The sequence below is a fragment of the Mus caroli genome, unplaced genomic scaffold, assembly GCF_978045245.1.
Source record: "Mus caroli unplaced genomic scaffold, Mus_caroli_1 scaffold_3, whole genome shotgun sequence".
Taxonomy (NCBI): Eukaryota; Metazoa; Chordata; class Mammalia; order Rodentia; family Muridae; genus Mus; species Mus caroli.
The window spans coordinates 6,550,437-6,570,000 of record NW_028227258.1 but is presented as its reverse complement, the minus strand read 5'-3'; the positions used below and the strand labels follow the sequence as shown (position 1 = coordinate 6,570,000).

The 19,564-nt window shown below is 43.5% G+C and overlaps 1 protein-coding gene across 10 annotated transcripts in view; it reads right to left on the bottom strand.

Moving 5' to 3' along the window:
• The window catches only part of St6galnac3 (ST6 N-acetylgalactosaminide alpha-2,6-sialyltransferase 3), a 532,491-nt gene that overhangs the window by 207,910 nt on the left and 305,017 nt on the right, over nucleotides 1–19,564 (bottom strand). For all 10 annotated transcript variants that reach the window (XM_021157895.2, XM_029475445.2, XM_029475442.2 and 7 more), the window contains one exon: nucleotides 6,446–6,855. In XM_021157895.2, coding sequence (XP_021013554.1) covers nucleotides 6,446–6,855 — 410 coding nt within the window. The remainder of the gene's footprint in view (nucleotides 1–6,445; nucleotides 6,856–19,564) is intronic.

The following is a 19,564-nucleotide window of genomic DNA, read 5'->3' as shown; positions in this document are numbered from 1 at the left end:
TGTTAGCACGAAGCCACAGTCCTGGGTGCCTTATTATACTTTTGTGACTTGGGAGCCCAACAGGTCTGCCCACAACTGTTGTATGAACTCTGTGTTCCTGCCAAATAAATCAGCTGGAGAAGGGCCATTAATTCCACTTACAGAGGAAAAGGTGCTTCGGTGTATTTTCAATGACAGTCTTCAAAAGAACAAAAAGGGGAAAGACTGTTTTTAATACTGTCTGTTCCCTCCAAGGCTTGCTCCACTTTTCGTGTTGCTCTTGGTCCGGGTTTTTCTGAGGTTAGGAGCTATTTCCTGAAAATTAGGAACAGCTAGACAGCTCTGTCTCTGGAGTCAGCATACAACGATAACACTTCTTTGGCTTTGACTAACTAAGGCAGCTTGTATGCCTTGTTTATGACTCTTCTCCTTCCTACACTGTGGTCTTTGAAGCTGTTTGCCTTGGTACAGTGGTAGGGGGGGCTCACAGGGACCTCGGATACTCAGAGGAGATGTAAAACACCTCAACCTAGAGTTTGAAAACCCAAGAGGTGTGGGTCAATTTAATCCCTAGAGCGAATAGAAGAAACTTTCAAAAATGATCCAGTAGAAAGAGTGCGACCCATGCTACCTTTAAGACCCTGGCTAGACAAAGGGGACTGTCACCACTGGATGACAATGAGGGCTGGCACATGTTTGGCTTCTCTCTCTCTCCTGGAGACTGAGTACCAATGATGGAGTTCTCTGGCAGAAAGGAGGCAGCAGAGAACTTGATATATACAAACCAATGTCCCATGCTCTCTGTACTTCCTGGCAGTGGCTGTCATGTCCTCTGCTTCCTAAATGGCCCTTAAAAGCGACTCACTCTCTCCTCACCCTCTTTACCTGAGGCAGGAGCATGAAATGCAGTTTCATTCACTGCCAGCTTTCATTAATTTCACCCATCCCTGAAGGTGGAGCCACACCGCTGCCAGCTAATTACGACCTATTTAGGGCAGCTAAGAGTCCTTTATCAGCCCAGAATTAGCTTTGCTCTTTTAATAGTGACTATAGCTTTCTCAATTATTAGTTAATTAAATAATGTGCCTACATCTGCTGACATGTTTCTGAAGTGGGAAGCAAGCTGCAATTGCCCACCTGCCAGAGGTTAGAGCATAGTGCTCGTGGTGTGCCTGCGGCCTTCTGAGAACTTAATATTCCCCCAGTGTCTATGCACGCCACGCGAATACTCTCATCGTTCAGGAGAGAGGCACCATGTGCCACCGTCGGCGCAGGAGCACCTCCAGGGGGATTTCATCTTAAGATGTATTAGGGTAAATGCTGGCTGCCAGCATGCTACTGTTATGTATGCATACTAATCATTCAAAAAGGAAGCAAAGAGACATTTTGGTCGGAATGTTTTGAATATAAAAACCTTTCACTCCAAAGGTTTCTGGGAGGCAAGGAAGGTCTGCAGAATTCATAATTCTTGTTTACCAGAATTGGATTCGGTAAGAACAACTATAAAAGTGGCCATTGTCCAATGATCAGAGGATTCTAGAGAAAGCTGGCTCCTTCATACGGAAGAACTGAGAGTCCTCTCAAGGCTCTCAGGCTCCCCCACAGGGCCACACTGACAGACAAGCCAAGGAGTTTTAGGCAGTAACTAATACAAGAACAAATTAATTCTCTTAGGTTTGAAAAAGTCTCTCAATAAAAAGGGTTATTCTAGCATTGTTCCAAGAAACTCAAGCCTTTGAGCAATGCTTACCCAACAGCACATTTCCTCAGTAAGGAGTCTCATAAGAAAGAGGAAGCCTCTGGGAAAATGAAAAAATACTTAGCTAACATTTATTCATTTGTGGTGGGGAAGTGACAGTGGCAGCTCATACCTACGCATGCACCACAGAGAGCGGGGGTTGGGGGGAGGTTAGGGAACAGCTGTCAAGAATCAATTCTCTCCCTCCACACACTGGGTCCCAGAGATCAAACTCTGGTCTTTGAATTGGAGGTAAACACCTTGATCCACTGAGCCATCTCACCAGCCCAAGGCTGTATTTTTCAAACAGAACTTTGATGACTGAAGAAAAGAAACTAAGAAGTATTTTCCTTCAAGAAACTGAACCTAATAATATCTCTCTCTATATATATAAAAACCATCTTAAGTAACAGTGACATCAACATTTTAGGCCCATGAATCGACAGTGACACGATCTCTCCGTGAGAATCTGATGAATTGGGGATGTTGTCTCAGCGGTATAGTGTTTACCTGTCATGTCAAAGGTCATGAGCATTATCTCCACCAAACATATGTAAGATGAAAATGATAGTTGCTGATGAATTCTGACAGTAAGAGTGGACAGACTGAAACAGCATTACAGCAAAAGTAGATTTAAATGGAAATCTGGTTCCCAAGTCTATTGTGTGTGTGTGTATGTGTGCCCAGGATAACACCTGGTTACTTGAGAGGGAAATATTGCAATTGGGGCGGGGGTTCGGACACATCCCAGCACACACCAAGTGAATGCAGCCTTGTGCATTTAGCACCCATACCCGACCTTTAAACATCTTCAATGCACAGTTCCCCTAACAGGCTGGCAATGATCACATAGCTGATTCACCATTACTTGAAGGTTACCATGTATTATAAGGAAGAGGAAATGGGGATTTTAAATGGCAGTCTGCCAGACAGAAGACAAGACTGTAAGATACTGTAAGACATGTACGTTAAAATAAAAGTCTGGTAGGCCTGGGTTAGAATGGAAAGACTGCATTTGAACATCATGATGATCTTATTTACAGACAAGACACACAGCATATATTGGTTATCTCTGCCCACTCTAAAGGCCAAGAAAGAAAAACCCAGTCTTGCAATAATGGATGCCATAGTGCCATGGTTACGTTCTTTAAGCAACTAAGAGAATCAAGGCTCTTTGGTGAACGTCGGAATACAGGCAGGAAGGTATGGGTGGATAAGAGCTGAAGACCCAACAATACTAGGAAAGAGGAGAACTATCTATGCATGGCCTTTCCTGAGCATCAAAAGCATGCTAAGTCAACATGAAGAGGTTCCCAGAGGCTAAAATAAGACATTCGGAGCATAAGTGATGCTTTAAAATAAATTGAATAACTAAAATACAGACACACTTGACTGTTAGTCAGCATGTAAATGCGAGAAGTCATAAACATGTAAGTCAGTGCAGAGGATGCCAAGGCACTGATGCATCGGACCCAGTCGGTAAGAGGCGGTGCTGTCTTCTATGTCCTGGTAACCAAATGAGGCCAACTTTCTCTCTATAAAAACAGAAGATAAAACACCACCGTTTTGTAACCCTAATAAGCTCTTGACTCTGGACAGTCACCATTAGTGGTTTCGACCATAAAAAGAGAAAACTGTAAGGAATACTTCCTTGACAAGGATCACATGATGCTCTTGGCAAAGGAATAAATACTAATTGGATCTCAGTCTAGGTGTTCGTTCTCAATGCATACAAACCAACGTGGAAGAAATAACATGAGGTGAAGTTAATAAAACTAACTAGATGGTAAAACACCCAGGTGACTGGGTTTCTTCAATGAAAAGTGGTCTAGGGAAATGGCTTCACTGTAAATACACACACTGGAACTACACCATGCAATTATCATACATGGACCATATGCTAATGCTTGAATCACATGTACCAGACAACTGTCAACCACTGCAAGCCAAGGAAATACATGGGCATGTTTGCATTTCCATGTACGATGTAGGTTTTTCTTTTGTCTTTTAAAACATGCAGTAATATTTAAAGATGGAACACAATGAGGTGTGAGGTTTGCTTTAAGATACTGCTTGGGGAAAAAGACAGTGTGTGGGATACATCTGAACTAAGACTGAAGTTAGTAACTCCTCAGGCTGAGGTCTGGCTCTACAGAGATGAAGGCACTACCAGCCTCTGCGTGTTTGACATTTTTCTTACAACAAGTTTTTAAGAGATATTGCTGATGCTGAGAATCTGGCTATGTTTAAGAACCATTACCGCAACCCAAAACTCAGTTGAAATCTCCAAAACACTGGAAAAAGCTGGGATGGCCCTGAATATCTACAACCCCAGAACTGATGTCTGTGAGCTGTTGCTCAGTCAGCTTTGCCGAAATCATACACTCTGACTCAAGAAAAGACTGTGTCTCATACAGTAAGTGACCAGAGTTCTACCTCTGGTTGCCACCTGTGTACATGTGTATGACACATATCCACATACTCAGAGATACTGCTTGAGATTTGTCACTGTGTGCCAGAGAACAATGGAAATCATTATACTCAGCACACACAAGGCTAGATTTAAGTCCTGGTGGAGATGGAAGCCTTTGAGATCATTGAGGCCAACAGCAAGCTGAGCAGCCTGATTCTGAGCAGCCTGTGCATTTTAATCCCCTGTCCGTGGTAGCTAGGGAAATGACACTAAGTAGAAAAGGAAAAAGAAAAAGAAAAAAAATGAAGAAAAATGTACCATAAAATCATTTGATGTTGAAAAGAAACTTAGCTTTTGTAACCCCGTTGATAGATAATCTGCAAATTAACTTTGCCAAGGCAGCAGTAAGCAGCATTTCCCATCATAGACATAGAAAACACCTCCCGATGTTACTTGCCGATTGCTCTACAACCTCACATCTGTTACAGGGCCTCTGGAAGCTCACAGAAAAGGCCAACATGCATGAGCTCCACGACCAAACAGCCCACTAAGTGCTTCTCTGATACCCCCCAAATGATCCCCAGGTGTATCCTTGTAACTCAGGGATACCCTAAGGGATAGCTGTAATGAAAAACCAAATACATCTAATTAATTGCTTTGCTCGGGGCTAGTGAGAGACCAGAGGTTTCAGGAGCCCCTGGAGGATGATCACGTTTGTACTGAATGGTGCTACATGTGAGTGCAGTTCTTGCAAACACCAGATCTGCCTACCTCCATCGCCCGTCTCTTTGAATGGCTTATGCCACACTAATTTAGATCTAACCTTCAAGGTTCTTCTTGCAGAAGAAGGGCTCCTGTTACAGTGTTGCTCTATTTTGCATTTCAGGTGAAGCTGTATTTTAAGGGCTCAGAAGGAGAGAGAGAGAGAGAATGAATTATGCTATTTATTAAGAAAGTTGAAAAGGCACTCTTTTGGGTGGAAGTGGGGGATAGTGAGCTGGAAATACAGACCACAAAAACCTCCCCGCCAAGACTGGTAACTCATAATAAGCACTGAAATTACACCTGGAGACAGCAAAACCCAACTCCCCACAAGCACATGCCCAATACTTTATTCAATAATATTGAGTAGTAAAAGACAGGCATGCATATTAAGGAAATCAGAATGTTGGTACTGCAATTAGACTTGAAGCTCAATTTATTCATGGTATTGCACAAATAAGCAAAATTCACATATAATTCAAAACTCCAGGCACAGGTTTCCTGATCTTCTTCAGCAATTCTTTATTAGGGAGAAACATCAGCCAAGATTGATCGGTTTGTCATTTTGCTTCCCTCGCTTGTGCTGGTTGTCTTTGTAATGACACAGAAAAACCAGCAGATGATCGAGCTGCCTGAGAGGTTTGGCTATGAAGGAGCGAGGAGAGGAAGAGGAAGATGGGGGGAGGGAGGAATGAGAGGAAGGTTCAAGAAAAGAGAGTAGGGACAGGGTCCAGGGCAGGAAAGCATAGACACACACACACAAAGGAAATTTGGGTTTTAGATAAATGAGTGAAGGGTATTTATACCGTATATCTCTTTGAGAATCCTAATCCTGATGGCTGTTAAGTAGTATATAATTTTCTTTTTTTAAAAGATTATTTACCTTATGTATGTGAAGACTGCTGTCTTCAGACACACTAGAAGAGAGCATCTGATCCCATTACAAATGGTTGTGAGCCACCCTGTGGCTGCTGGGAATTGAACTCAGGACCTCTGGAAGGACAGTCAGTACTCTTAACCATCGAGCCATTTCACCAGCCCCAGTAATACATAAGTTCAATACAATATTCTGCTTAGCGTATTGGATACTAATGTGCAGCATTCAAGAACACAGGGTATGTATGAAGCTGTGCAATCACTAGACGGTCAATAGTCTGTTCTATCTCTCGTCTCAGAGGGGAGGAAGAGCCACAATTTTCATGCGTTAAAATCCTGACATTCCTGAGTATTTCTGTAGTGAAGACTTCTCCAAAACAAAAATCCAATTTAATCAATATCAAACTGAGCTACATAGGAAGAGACCTAAAGACATCCTAGAGAACTATCCACCATTTCTCAGAGCCTCAAACCTATTAAAATGGAGAGAACAGAAGGCAGTGTAGGCAGAATCAATGGGACCTCCGTGTTGGCTCATGACGTAATCATAATGATCAGAAACACTGAGTGGTCTATTTAAAAAATAACTCTGTTCACTTGACAGCCGGCAGAGGGACTCGGCTAAGATGCTCCATAAAAGACAGTAAAAGTCGACTAGGCTGTCTCAGAGGACTCACCTGTCCTTTCCAGTCTCATCCTTAAACACTCTATCGCAGTGAGTCATCTGCTGCTCTGTCGTCACGTAGATCTGCGCGTCTGGATAGGCATCGACCGTCTTCTTTAACATGTTGTACACGATGCCGTTACCATCCTTCCTCATGTTGCGGAAAGGGCCCCAGATGACATAAATGGTCCTGCTTGCTTCTTTGAAAAAATAGTCGGGATTTTTCAGCAAGAGAGGGACACTGGTATGTGACACAACTCGGACCATTGTCATGTAGCCGACATCTTCCTCAAAGCCCTTGGTTGGGGCGTTGTTCATTCTCCAGATGCACGATGCATGGTCTATCTCTTCCCCCACCTTCTGCCCGACCATTTGACCTGAATTTGACACGATGGCACAGTGGTTACAGTTCAGTTGCAAAGGCTGAAAAAGAGAAAAATGAAGAGCGTGGTCCCATGAGCGCTTGAGGAATCAAAATGTCACTACTGTACAATGAATGAGGGTGGCGTTATCTCTGACACATCTCTATTCTACAGTCTCTGCTACAGGTGTAGCCTTTATTGGACCTGTGCTTTTATTAAAAAAGTAAATACATCCTGTTGAAAAGATGATTGGACTTTCTGCATCCCTATGTTAGTTTAAAATCATGTGGAGAAGCAGCCATGCCTTTTCTCTGTAAATGACGAGTTTTACACATTTAGAACCATAATTTCCAGTGATAAGAAACTATGAAGCTGTTTCTAGGATAAGGATGGTGGCTATAAAAGAAACTCCAGTGGTACATACCAAGCCATGCATTTTGAACTTTGGTGCGATGTATGCAAGAGTAGGTGGCAGCTGATAATAATGTGAAGAAGACACAGATGAGACCCACTTACAATAGCCCAAGTCTTATGCTGATGTTTAAAAGTCCCCCAAGTCATCCTATTAATGTGCCTCTGGGCTTATGTTGGTTTTACATGGACAAGGTAAGGCCTCTCTTGAGAACGTGGAGAGAACATGCATGCAGTTGTTAGAGACTGAATATGTCTGCATGGAACTAACGAAGACTTGGAAGCAAAACACTAATGTCCAGGGTGACTAGTTAATACCAGTCCCAGTGGTTGAGCCAAGCCCACGCCTTTGAAATCTGGATCCTCTGAATTAGAACTTCCATATCTCCTAAGTCTAGAGCTCCTTTCTTTTAGATTTATTTTATTATAATTTCTTTATTATTTATGTATATGTGTGTCTCTATATGTGAATATATTCATGCAAATGCCTATGGTGACCAAGAGAAGGGATAATATGATCACCTCAGTGCTTATCGGCTGCTGTGACATACCTGATGTAGGCGCTGGGAACCAAGCTAAGGTCCCCTGCAAGAGCAGGACACATTCTAGACCTCTAAGCCATCTGTTAGTCCCCTAAATATCAACCTTCTAACTCACACCAAGGGCTCACTGCTAAGCATCATCCTGTTTACTGGGCTTCTAAAATAACCACACACATTACTTTTGCTACTTCTTTCCCACAGGAAGACATTACTCCATCTTCACAACAGAAAAAGAAACACTTCGGCGATATTCATCCTTCTCATTCACCATAAGATTACATGGTTTTGGTCCTGAGCTTCAACCCAAATGTATTTTGCGCCTACTGGAGAACAGGGTCCTCCATACAGGGTCCTGCCCCTCGTTCACTCCTATTCTATGTGCCATCGAGACACTGAACTCCTGTAAGATAATGCCTTGCCTCTCACTTCAACAAGGATGTAGTACCAGCTCAATTTGTTAAAGTAGAAAATGAAAGACATCGGTTTAAACTAATCAATTAAGAGTCTGAACACTTTATATCCTTCAAAAAAAATCCTTAGAGACCAATTTGTGGTACCCAAATATTCTCAGCTGTATGGTCTTCCACTTGATTTGCCAGGCTATCCTCTTAAGGAAAACTGCCGCCCACCTCTAGCAGCTAAAACCTGTTTGTATTGCAGGGATGGACAGGGAAGAGAAGGGGACCTAGGAATAGTTGGGGGTGAGAGTAAATACAGTTGAAATACACATGACACTCTCTAAGAAGTATTTTTTTTAAAAAAAAAGTCTGAAAACTGAGCTAAATACTAGGAAGAAACAGACTTCCCCATTTAGTTTAGAACTGTTGATTTAGGTGGGAAGAGAAACACAATCAAGAGGAAAGGTCAGCTACTCAGCAGGCTCAGTCCAGCTGTGGCAATCAAGCTAAGGAAAAAAATGGCAGGTGAAGCAACTCAGAAAAGCCACTTGGACAATCACCACACAGTGGCCATTGGTCACCTTTCCTGGTGCTGGCACTCTGCTCAGCAGTCTCTGGGTGCCCACCACACAGCAGGTACAGTTCCAAGAGTTACAGCTGAGGTAAGAAATCATACACAAGAATTCCTGGTGGAATGAAATGCACATTTAAGTTGTACTTCTATACATGCACACAATAAATACGCCAGCATCCTGCACAATATATTAGACGGTGATCAGTTCACAAAAGAAATGTATGCAACATGGAAACTTCGGAGGTGTGCACGTGTATGTGAGTGTGTCTGTGTGTGCATGTGAGTGTGTCTGTGTGTGTATGTGAGTCTGTGTGTGCATGTGAGTGTGTCTGTGTGTGTATGTGAGTCTGTGTGTGTATGTGAGTGTGTCTGTGTGTGCATGTGAATGTGTCTGTGTGTGCACTGGGAGCAATGAAGAAATGTCAGAAAGGCACTGCTGAGAGAGTGTACGAGGGAGGTAAAATCACTAGCCATGAAGGGTTACTGGGTGGAAATGACTCAAAGACATCACCAAGGCCGACTTCAGTGTGGGTGGCAAAACAAAGCTACTGCTGCTGATCCTTTGAGGCAGGAGATGGCGATGAAGAAAGAAGCACTCAGCAGAGCCCATGCAGACACCAAGTAGGCACTGGGTGCAGAAAGGAGGCCTCTGGGTATTACTTGTGTCCTCTGGCTTCCTGTGCAGTGGAGAGCTTTGACAAGAGAGAAATGGATGACCCGAACTGTGTCTTAACAACTGTTTATTAACTGGCTGTTACATGGAAAGTCGGAGCATAAGAGAAGAAGGTTGAAACAGAGAGAGCAAGTGATTGCTCCCACAGAGAAGAGAGGGTGATGAGAAGACAGGAGGTGGTACGGGAAAGCAGAGAGGCCAACAAACTTCTGGGTATATTCTGGGTTGGTCCAGGTACTGAATGTGTGAAAAGCTGGTGTGAGGGGAGACGAGTGAAGAGTTACATCAGGCTACTCCAGACTAGCACAGCTTCCAGCTAGGATGAGAGGAAGGTTTCTAGGAATAAAACCAGGGAGGAAAACCAAGAGTCTGTTTAAAGGCTAGGCAGGGGGATGATGCCTGAAGCAAAGACCACTACAGTATCACTCTTAACAAATCTACTCAAACTGCTTTAAATGGTTGTCCTACCTTGATTATTAAAGAAGTATGGGCTCACTATGAGAAACTTACAAAATTTAAAAAGGATAAAGTTATTCAGATTTCTATCACTCAACAATGATCACACATATTTCACCACATTGTCCTTTATCTATGTGTGCTGTTGTAGAAAGGGCTGTTGTGTAAAAAATTAGATTCACCCAATTAGGCATCTTTGGTTTCCTTTTGTTTTCGTGTTGGTCTTTCCCATATCAGTAAATAATCCTTAGGGAAGATTTTAGTACCTGTTCATTGCTCAACTACATATATATGCCATAATGTATATATCTGCTCACTCTGGAAATCCAGCTCTTGCCTGATTTATTTTCTACCATTTACAAATACTTTGATAAACATCCTTGTACATCCTGGAGTGTTTTGGAGCCAGCAGTCACTGTGTTTGATAAACTTGTTTCCTTTGGTTTCTTTACTGCTGTAGCATGTACACGCTGGCAAAGGCATCCGTGTATGTAGTCACAACTAAGAATCAGAAAAGGCATGACCGGTTAGACTCCCACGAATCCATTTGTGAGATGCCTTAAAGCACTACAATCGGGCTGCAGAGATGGACGGCTCAGCTACCCCAAGTGCTTCTTGCTCTTGCATAGAGCACTGACTTGGTGTTCAGCACCCATAGGAGCAGTGACTCAGTGCTCAGCACCCACAGAGTGGATCAACCATCTGGATCTCTGGTTCCATGGGGTCCTGTACCTGATTTTGGCCTCTGTGGGCACTTGGCATGCACATGGTATACTTCTAAAATGCATGCACGCACACAGATACAATAAAAATACATATTTTTATAAATACCTCTGTGGTCAACAGGCACGGTGATGGATGCTTGCAATCCAAGCATTTGAAAAGCAGAGGCAGGAGGACCGTGAGTTCAAGGTCACCCTCGGTGATCTAGAGAGCCTGAGGTTAGTCTGGGATAGCTGTTGCACTACCACACAAACAAGTGTGTGAGAAGAACTTGCATATCACCTTGACAAACTGCAGTGAGCAGCACGAAGATCAGCTACTAAGTTAGCAGAAGTCCAAGTGGAGGAATATATTAGGACGCGTGAACATAGGTTCTAGACCAGCTCTACCACAAACATTTTCTTAAATAAAGGCTCAAGAGATTGACTTTGGGGATCAGGTGTGGTCTAAGGTGTTACCTTGTCCTTTAGAAGCCAACACTCTTTCAGACAGCATGGACAAGTAGGATCTTTTTCAGTTTTTGGTAGGGCTTGACAGCCATTACTCAGCCATTACCTATGACCATCGTGAATCATGCACATCATGTCTATTACACACCAAGTGTCGCGTGGTTTGCTCTGACACCACCACCGTGCACACGGGCAGCATGATCACATTCCACTGTTCATCCCAACAAGGTCCTTAAGTAGGCAATAAAACCATATTTGGGGTACAGCCTGCACAGAGGTAAAAACCATCAAGAAAAGCTTTGGATGTGTCCTGTAAAATGTGACAATTTGCATTGGATTTCCCAGCCATTAGAATGAATTAGCCAGTTCTGCTGTAACACGGCTTCATTTAGCTAATAAGAATGAGCAGGCTGGTCTCACTTGACAATTGTAACCTCTGAAAGTGATCCATTTAGACATCCCAATCTGTTCCATGACAACGCTGGGAAGCCACAGCTGTGCAGATTATGAGGTCAGCAGCTGACTAACAACTCAAGGGCCAACAGTGGGGCCAACAGTTTGTTGTTTATGTAAAAAATATGTGCGGGAAGGAGAACAGGGCTTTCTCTGCAGTAGCTTTGGTTGTAGATGATGTTTTTACTAAACACATCTTTTCACTGTTGACTGGATGACTATGTCACCCTGACTAGAGTCTTTAGAGACTTCCTCTAGTGCATTATTGGCCCCAATCCTAGCTCTCCGACTTCCTAGGCGAGGCACACATGCTCAGAGCTCCACTGACCAGAGCAGAATGGCAGAAGAACAGGAGCTGATATGTAACACCTTCCAAATCAGAATTGGAAGCTCCAAGCTGCCAGAAGACTTGGGATGATCTCCGGGATGCATCCATGTGTTTGAAGGAACCGTCAAACTACTATGATCCATGATGAAAGGAAAGAAGAGGCCACGTACTCGTTGTTGGCCAGTCAAGACCTGCCTCGCCTGGTCATCCCTATCTCTTTTATTGGCTCTGTCCCCATGTCTTTTGATCTCAGCTTTCTTTGTTAAGAGCATTGCTGCTTCTCTGCTCATTCATGTTTGATTTGGGAGGGTTGAGTACAAATGTATTACACACGTCTCTGTGGCTTTGTTCCGCCTCAGTAATCAGTGCCTCTCTCTTCCTAGATCGAGGGCCTGGATTTCCTGAGATGTCTGTTAAGACTTATCTGGTCCAATTCATCAACCTTCATCTTAATTTCAAATTCTTTTCAGTTGAATTGTCTCTACTTTTTTTTTCCATTAAAAATAATACACCCTTGGATTTTGTTTCCTGTATCAGAACATCTTTTAAAATCTTTTGCTTGGGTGAAGAACACCAGATAAATTTAACTAATCCCTGTCTGGCAGCTATACTGCTGTTAAAGAAAACCCACAAGTGGGGGAAGGGTGAAGTGCTTGCTTGGAGTTTAATATTCTGGGATTAATGTAAACGATTAAAAATGATAGGCTTGGTGATACATGCCTTTAATCTCAGCACTGAAGACACAGAAGCAGGCACATCCATGGAGCTCAGTGGCTTAGCCCACTTGGTGAGCTCCAGCCTCCCTGCCCTGTCTGTCTTTCTCTCTCTCTCTCTCTCTCTCTCTCTCTCTCTCTCTCTCTCACACACACACACACACACACACACACACACACACAGGGAAAAAAAACCCACACATGCCAAACACTTTATTTGAGATCTAAAATACTGACTTATAAAATAGCAGCAAACCTATATTTGTTTTAGGCATTTCTTCCTCTTGCAAAACTATATCAACCCCACGCCATTATACTTAGCTATAAACACTCAGTTGGGCAACAGTTTAGTTTGGTGACATCTATAGGACAACCAAATGATTTCTCCATGTGGCTATTCTGTATAAGGTGCTCTGAAGGACCGATCATTTTGAGTTCTAATCAGGGTAAACTTTAATCTCTGTAACTAGCTCTGATGTGTGTGGGAAGTTCTGTAGTCTGCTGCATCCATCCCAGGCTGTGTCAGAGGCCTAAGGGCTTGCCTGGAAAAGCAAGACATCTCCCACCAAAATGATCCTTGGTATTTCATCTTCTACAAGGAAGAATTATTTCTGCATTGTTGAATGGGGCAGAGGAGGCAGATGAGCCCACAAGAGGAAAACAGTCTGAGAATATATGAGCACAGCTGTCCATCCTAGCTGTGACTGACACCTGTCATAATTCAGGCCTTTGGATAGAACTGCCCATCCTGCCCATGACTGATGCCTGTCATGAATCAGGCCATCTCTTCAGTATTTATTAGGTTAATCAAACTTGATCTTCAAAATGGGTGTTTTAGTCTGTTGACTTGTGTGTTTTTCAGGCAGTGTGTTACTATGTAGCCTTGGTTAACTTGGAACTCATTGTGTAGACCCAGCTGGCCTTGAACTTACAGAAATCCTCCTGCCTCTGTCCCCTGGGTTATCAGAAGACAGGCCTGAGCCACTATGCCAAGATTTCAAAACAGACATTTTGTTTTGAGACAGAGATTAGCTATGCAGCCCTAGCTGGCTAAGAACTCTATATAGACCAGGTTAGCTTCAAAGTGAGAGAAATTCTTCAGACATTTCTTCCTAAGTGCTAGGATTCAACAAGCAGTCCCTAAAAATAGATTTTCTTTTTATTTAGTTGATTTTCGTTCTCTGTTATAAAATTGAATAACTCAAGATGTCCAATGGATACTAGATAGCTTTCTTAATACAAAAAGAGGCATGCATTGTGTGTCATGAGTTATGCTCACAGCAGTATCAAGAAATGAGGCATTAGTATATCCTATAGATTAATATAATTAATACAATAACTATTATATGACATAATCATCACATACATATATGTTTCTAATCTCACTCAGCACTATGTTAAAAACTACTCACTCATGGGGCAGGAGAACAAGATTGCCTGCTAAAGTGCTTGCTATGCAAGCATAAAGCACTGAGTTGACTCCCTAGAATGACATAGACAGTAAGAAAGTATATGTAGAGACCTATGTCCAATGCCAGGGAAGTGACTCGAGGTGAGACCCTGAGCTTAATAGCTGGCCTAGAATACATGTTAAGTTCCAGGACATTCAGACTGGGAGAGTCTGCCTCAGAACAAGGTGGACAGCTCCCTAGGAACTCCATCCAAGGGGAAACTTTGGTGTCTACACACATGCACACTCACAGAAATGCATACTTCCCCAACAGGTACATGCCGGAACATGCACCCACGTGTACAAAGAGACGCACGTAGGCACAAACTCTCTCTCTCACACACACACAAAATTGAATGTGTTGCCAGGCAAGAGTTTCCTGGAAGTGAGGCAGAGCTGTGGCCTGCGTCTCATTCTCTCCCACGCCTTGCCAGGGGGGATGGAGAATTCCCCGGGGATTCTCTCGGGCGTGCCTATGAAGAAAGCAACTTCTCTTCTCCTGCAATAGCCCTTAAATGTTAAAAATACTTAGGTGGGATCTTTTTCCTTCCCATTTTCTATTTCTAATATGGCTAAAATTTTAATCCGTCATAAACTAGCCATGAGCACTTTATTCTGTTTTGGATGGTCCTTTACATCTCTTTACACAATTTTCTTTCAAACCATTTCTTTTGGGCTGGGAGAAAAACAAAAAGCACGGCAGCAGATGATGCTGCTGGAAACTGTTCTCCATCACCACTAGGAATCCCTCCCTTTCCCAAAGCCTCCCTCCTGTGCACCCTCTTCAGACAGGCAGGTGGCTAACAGGTCAAGTTATTCTCTACCTCGGGAGTCACTCCCTCCTCCAGACACGAAGATGCCCTACTTACACTGAAGGCTTGTCAGCATGTGTATTTCCGGTTTCCTTCCTGTATTATAAGCATGTGTATGTGACAGGCACAAAACTGGGTTGCTTTTTAAAAGCAGAAGACTGCAAGCACAGGCAAACAAATTCCCCGAGAAGGCCCCAGGCTCTAGAAAGGTGAGAGGGAGGCATGGCATGCGTGTTCTTCTATCTCTGTGAGTTCAGGGTGCTGTAATAAGCAGCCTTGGCTCCCTGAGTTTATACAATGTGCATATGGAGACTCAAGACATCACTTTACCACTACATGGAAGCGGAGGGGAAGGGAAGGAAGGGAAGAAGAGAGGTGATCAGAAGTAAGAAAGGGAAAACAGGAAGGAATGCAGAGAAGTAAGGGGGGGGAGGGGTTGGGGACAGAGAGAGGGAAGAAGGGAAGTTAATAGGTCACTTGCCCTTACTGGCATTTTACCTGTAAAGAGCTGCATTTCTCTTTTAGTTAACCCTTCCACTTCCCTGCTCCTGCCTGCCTACACCAAACCTTACTTGAGTGTGCACACACAGGACACACCTGCTGTCTTCACCCAGGTGGGTGGGCTAGCTCACTTCACATGAGTGTGCACACACTGGACACACCTGCTGTCTTCACCCAGGTGGGTGGGCTAGCTCACTTCACATGAGTATACACACACTGGACACACCTGCTGTCTTCAACCAGGTGGGTGGGCTAGCTCACTTCACATGAGTATACACACACTGGACACACCTGCTGTCTTCACCCAGGTGGGTGGGCTAGCTCACTGTAGGCTAGCTCACTTTTCTAGGTTTCCTTTCATCCTCCCCACCAACCCTTCTGGAAAGTTCCATCACTCTCCTCCCTGTGTGAGACGGACGGATTGCTCTACCCTTTTTGAATGATAGATTGGGACAACTGCCAGCCCTTTTACATTTTAATCAGTATGAAGAATGAAATACTTAACCTTTACTCTTTTCCCTCAGAACAAGCTTACAGACAATTAAAATCTGTGAAATAAAACCTACAAACCAGTGTGCTTTCCCCAGCAAAAAGGAATAGTCATGGATGAAAGGTCACCTGTCAGCGACTTCCAGTCATTAAATCTCTGCATACATCACTAACATCGCTCAGTGGAAAACAAAGGTCAAAACATTAAATTATGAAACAGTCAGGATTAGAAAAGGTCACCAAGGAACTAAAGGAAATTTGACCAATGCTTCGAACGCCGGGCCCTAGCAGCAGGCAGAGATGGTAGGGAAGAGACTCAGAGAGAACTCTCACCCCACTCTCTACCTCAGCCCCATGCTGGATCGGAATTTCCATTTACAGCTTGGAACCTGAAAGGAAACTTGTCCACATCAAATAAAAAACAGGAGCTTCGATAAATATTTCAGGACAAAGAACAAAAACACCAAAAACCCTTCATGCTTGAATCTAACCAGCCTAAATTATTAAAAGCACTGCTTTGCACAACCCTAATAGTTGCTTCATTTCAGCTGAAGCAACGTGATATTAAGATGGGGAGACAGGGCCCTACTGCATCTTCAGTGTCTTCCAGGACAATTAGGGACCAGATGACTGCTAATTTACTACTTTAATGTTGAGACAAATGAGACCTTTGCTTTCATCAACCAATTTGAATGAATCAGAACAAAGCACGTCGGACAAGCCCTGGGGACAGTCTCTCTTTCTGCTGTCATTTACGGCTTCACATCTCCCCCCTCTTTAGAGTTTTAGTCTTAGAAGCTGCACCGCGCACATATAATGACGCCATCAGGGAATAGGTTCTGCCTTTCCCCTCCTCCGTGTTCTTTAAGGCCCTTCAAGGGAGGGTACAAGAGACACATTAACAAGCTGGCATTGTTTTCATTGCTTGATAAACTAAAAAATGTATTTTAATTCTTCCCTTGTTTCAGGAGTGATTAAGCAAGCTGTTTCCACCTTCTTCGAGTCACCTCAGTGTGCCAAGAACCAGGAAGATTGTTCTAGGGAGAAATCCGCTCAGCCAAGCCAGGCTGCCAGGCTCGGTTCCTCGTCCCTCCTCAAAGCTGCACCGTACAGCTCCTGCAGCTTCCAGAACTGTGGGTTTAAATCACCCGTGACGAGGAACAGCACATAAAGATACAGATTTGATAACCCGCTGTTTGGCTCTGACTCTCTCTGGATTTGGGATGTGGCATTTGCTTTGGTTTCTACCTGGTGGCATTATATCGAGACATAAAACTTAATATGGGGCTGCATAAAACCGTTAATGTCAAGAAATAATTCTACCACAGCCAACACAAAGCTGTGCTCTCGGCTGCCATAGTTGACACATTTCCCTTTAATTGAAGGTCCTCAAAGGTATGGACTTGTATAATTCTGAGGCATGCTGCAAAAGGAGCCTGCTAACTCCACCAGGGGAGTCAAAGAAGACTCTTCTCAAACACAAGATTCCCACTGAGGCCCTGGCTAATCGACATAGCTCATCATCTACTATTACAACTAGGAAACACTGAGCAGGCTCCAGCTTTGAGGTAACCTCTCTATGGATCTCTTCCTCTCCCTCCAGGAAGATAACTCAGGATGCGCTCTAATACACGATCCAGGCTTTTCACAGATAGCAAGAAAACTGGTACACGCATGGTCTCAGTGTCAGAGCATGTTCTCAGTGTCTATCAGAGCATGTTGCTCTCGGCTAGGGACAAGATGTTCAATATGCCACCACAGCGTAATGACAGGGGATCACTCATCAATAAGGAATAAACAACAATGGCCATTACCATCTAAAATGATCAGGAAATCACTCATCAATAAGGAATAAATAGCAATGGCGTCAAGGATGTAGGGAGAGGGGGACCCTTACTCACTGCTGTGGGAAGTGATTATGTAACATATATGTACAGATATATGTACAGACTATGTAAACATATGGAATAACAGTGAGGGGCTGGAGAGATGGCTCAGCAGTGAAGAGCACTGGCTGCTCTTGCCAAGGCCTGGAATTCAGTTCCCAGCACCCACATGACAGGTTAAAAGCATCCATAGTTCCTGCTCCAGTGTATCTGTTACCCACTGTTAGCTTCCTCCTGTACCAGGATGAAAGTCCATCCCATGTGAAATTTGTCCACGGGCTGATTTCAGGAATGGATCCGGAGACTCTCGCTTCCCACTTCACCGGAAAACACAAGACAATGTTTTAGACTATAACTACGGAATTCTGATGCACACATATTGTTAATAGTACCGAGAAACCAAGAAAGCCAGGCCACTGAGTGAAGAAAGAAAGATGTTGATGTAAAATCAAAATAGAAAGAAAGCCATCCCTATACAGCATCCATAGATACAAAGACAATAGGCTGGGAGAAAACCAAAGAATCACTACGAGTTTATAAAACAGTAGCTAGCTAAGTGTGACATGGTTAGACAAACTCACTAACTGGACATCAGTTAAAAGAAAGGGGGAAATATAATGTATAGTATCAACAAAAGTATAAATTCCTAGACAGGAAGGCTGCAGGAGAACTCTATGGAGGAGCTGGAGAGACCACAGCAGGGCGTTTGTTCTGCATGTTTATTGGCAAGTGCTTCTTAAGCAAAAACTTTAATGTCTATGCCCACGCATGCTGAAAATAAGATTCTCATGATCTGTACTATCAGATGAGTGGAAGCCCTGTGAGTTTTAAGAACTAGAACTAAGATTTAGATATCATATTTATCTGGCTTTGGAGTCCCCAGCTCCTTTACTGGTGTGGTAATTATAGTTTGAAATCCTTATCTTGTTTGAATAATTATTTTAAAACTATGTTAAATCTTCTCCTAGATATCATGGGTTACTGACCCAGTAAATGAAATTACCGAGCCCACAGTATTTTTAATGCTTTAATGAAGTGGTGTTCTAAAATGTGCAGTCTCTGTGACCATGAAAAGCATATCAATTAGCTAAAACTGAATATTGCCAGAAACTAGACAAACTGGAGATTCTACTCAGAGCTTAGAAGACCCAAAACGAAATTAAAAGCTGGTTATGCACAGGGCGATTGAACTCATACACTGTGCATACACTCAGCCTTGAGAGTAGTTACAGGGCACTTGCATCCTTTGCCTGAGACTCGTACATCCCAATGCCTCCCACTGTTCCCGTGGAGGCTAAGGCTGAGTCACCCACCCCTGACCATTGAACCCTTACTGCTTGCTTCATCTCCTTGCAGAGGTAAAGGGGCAGGAAAGCTATGTCTCTGCACCCACAGGTCAGACTTAGGGAGCAAACTCCTCCTTTATCAGGTATCTATTCTGACCACAGCCATCTCCCACTAAGCAGTGGGGAAGCAGTCATCAGAAGTCCCTCCATTTAACACCCATGTAAGGAGGATTAAGTTCTTAACCCTGTGGGACACATTCCAAACACACCAGGGGCTTTCTTGGATCTGGTCTCCAAAAAAATCTTGGGAACTCGAAGTTACTCATGAGTGTCATGTGATGATTCTGATGAGCAATGGGGGCATTAATTAAAGGACTGAATGTAATGGAAAGTGCTGAGGGGCTGGGTACTGGCAATTCCTGAGCCAATACCATTGCATCCTAAAGCAAAAGTGGGCTCCACAGAGCTAGGCAGATAGGGCGGCTTTATAGACAGAAAAGGCTAGTGAAGGCAGAAACACTGAGCAACGGTGAAAGGACCCAGACTAAGGACCTAACTTCAGTTGGCTGGATGCTCTCACGCCCTTTGATCCACAAGTGTCACCTCCTGACCAGGTGTGGTTCCCT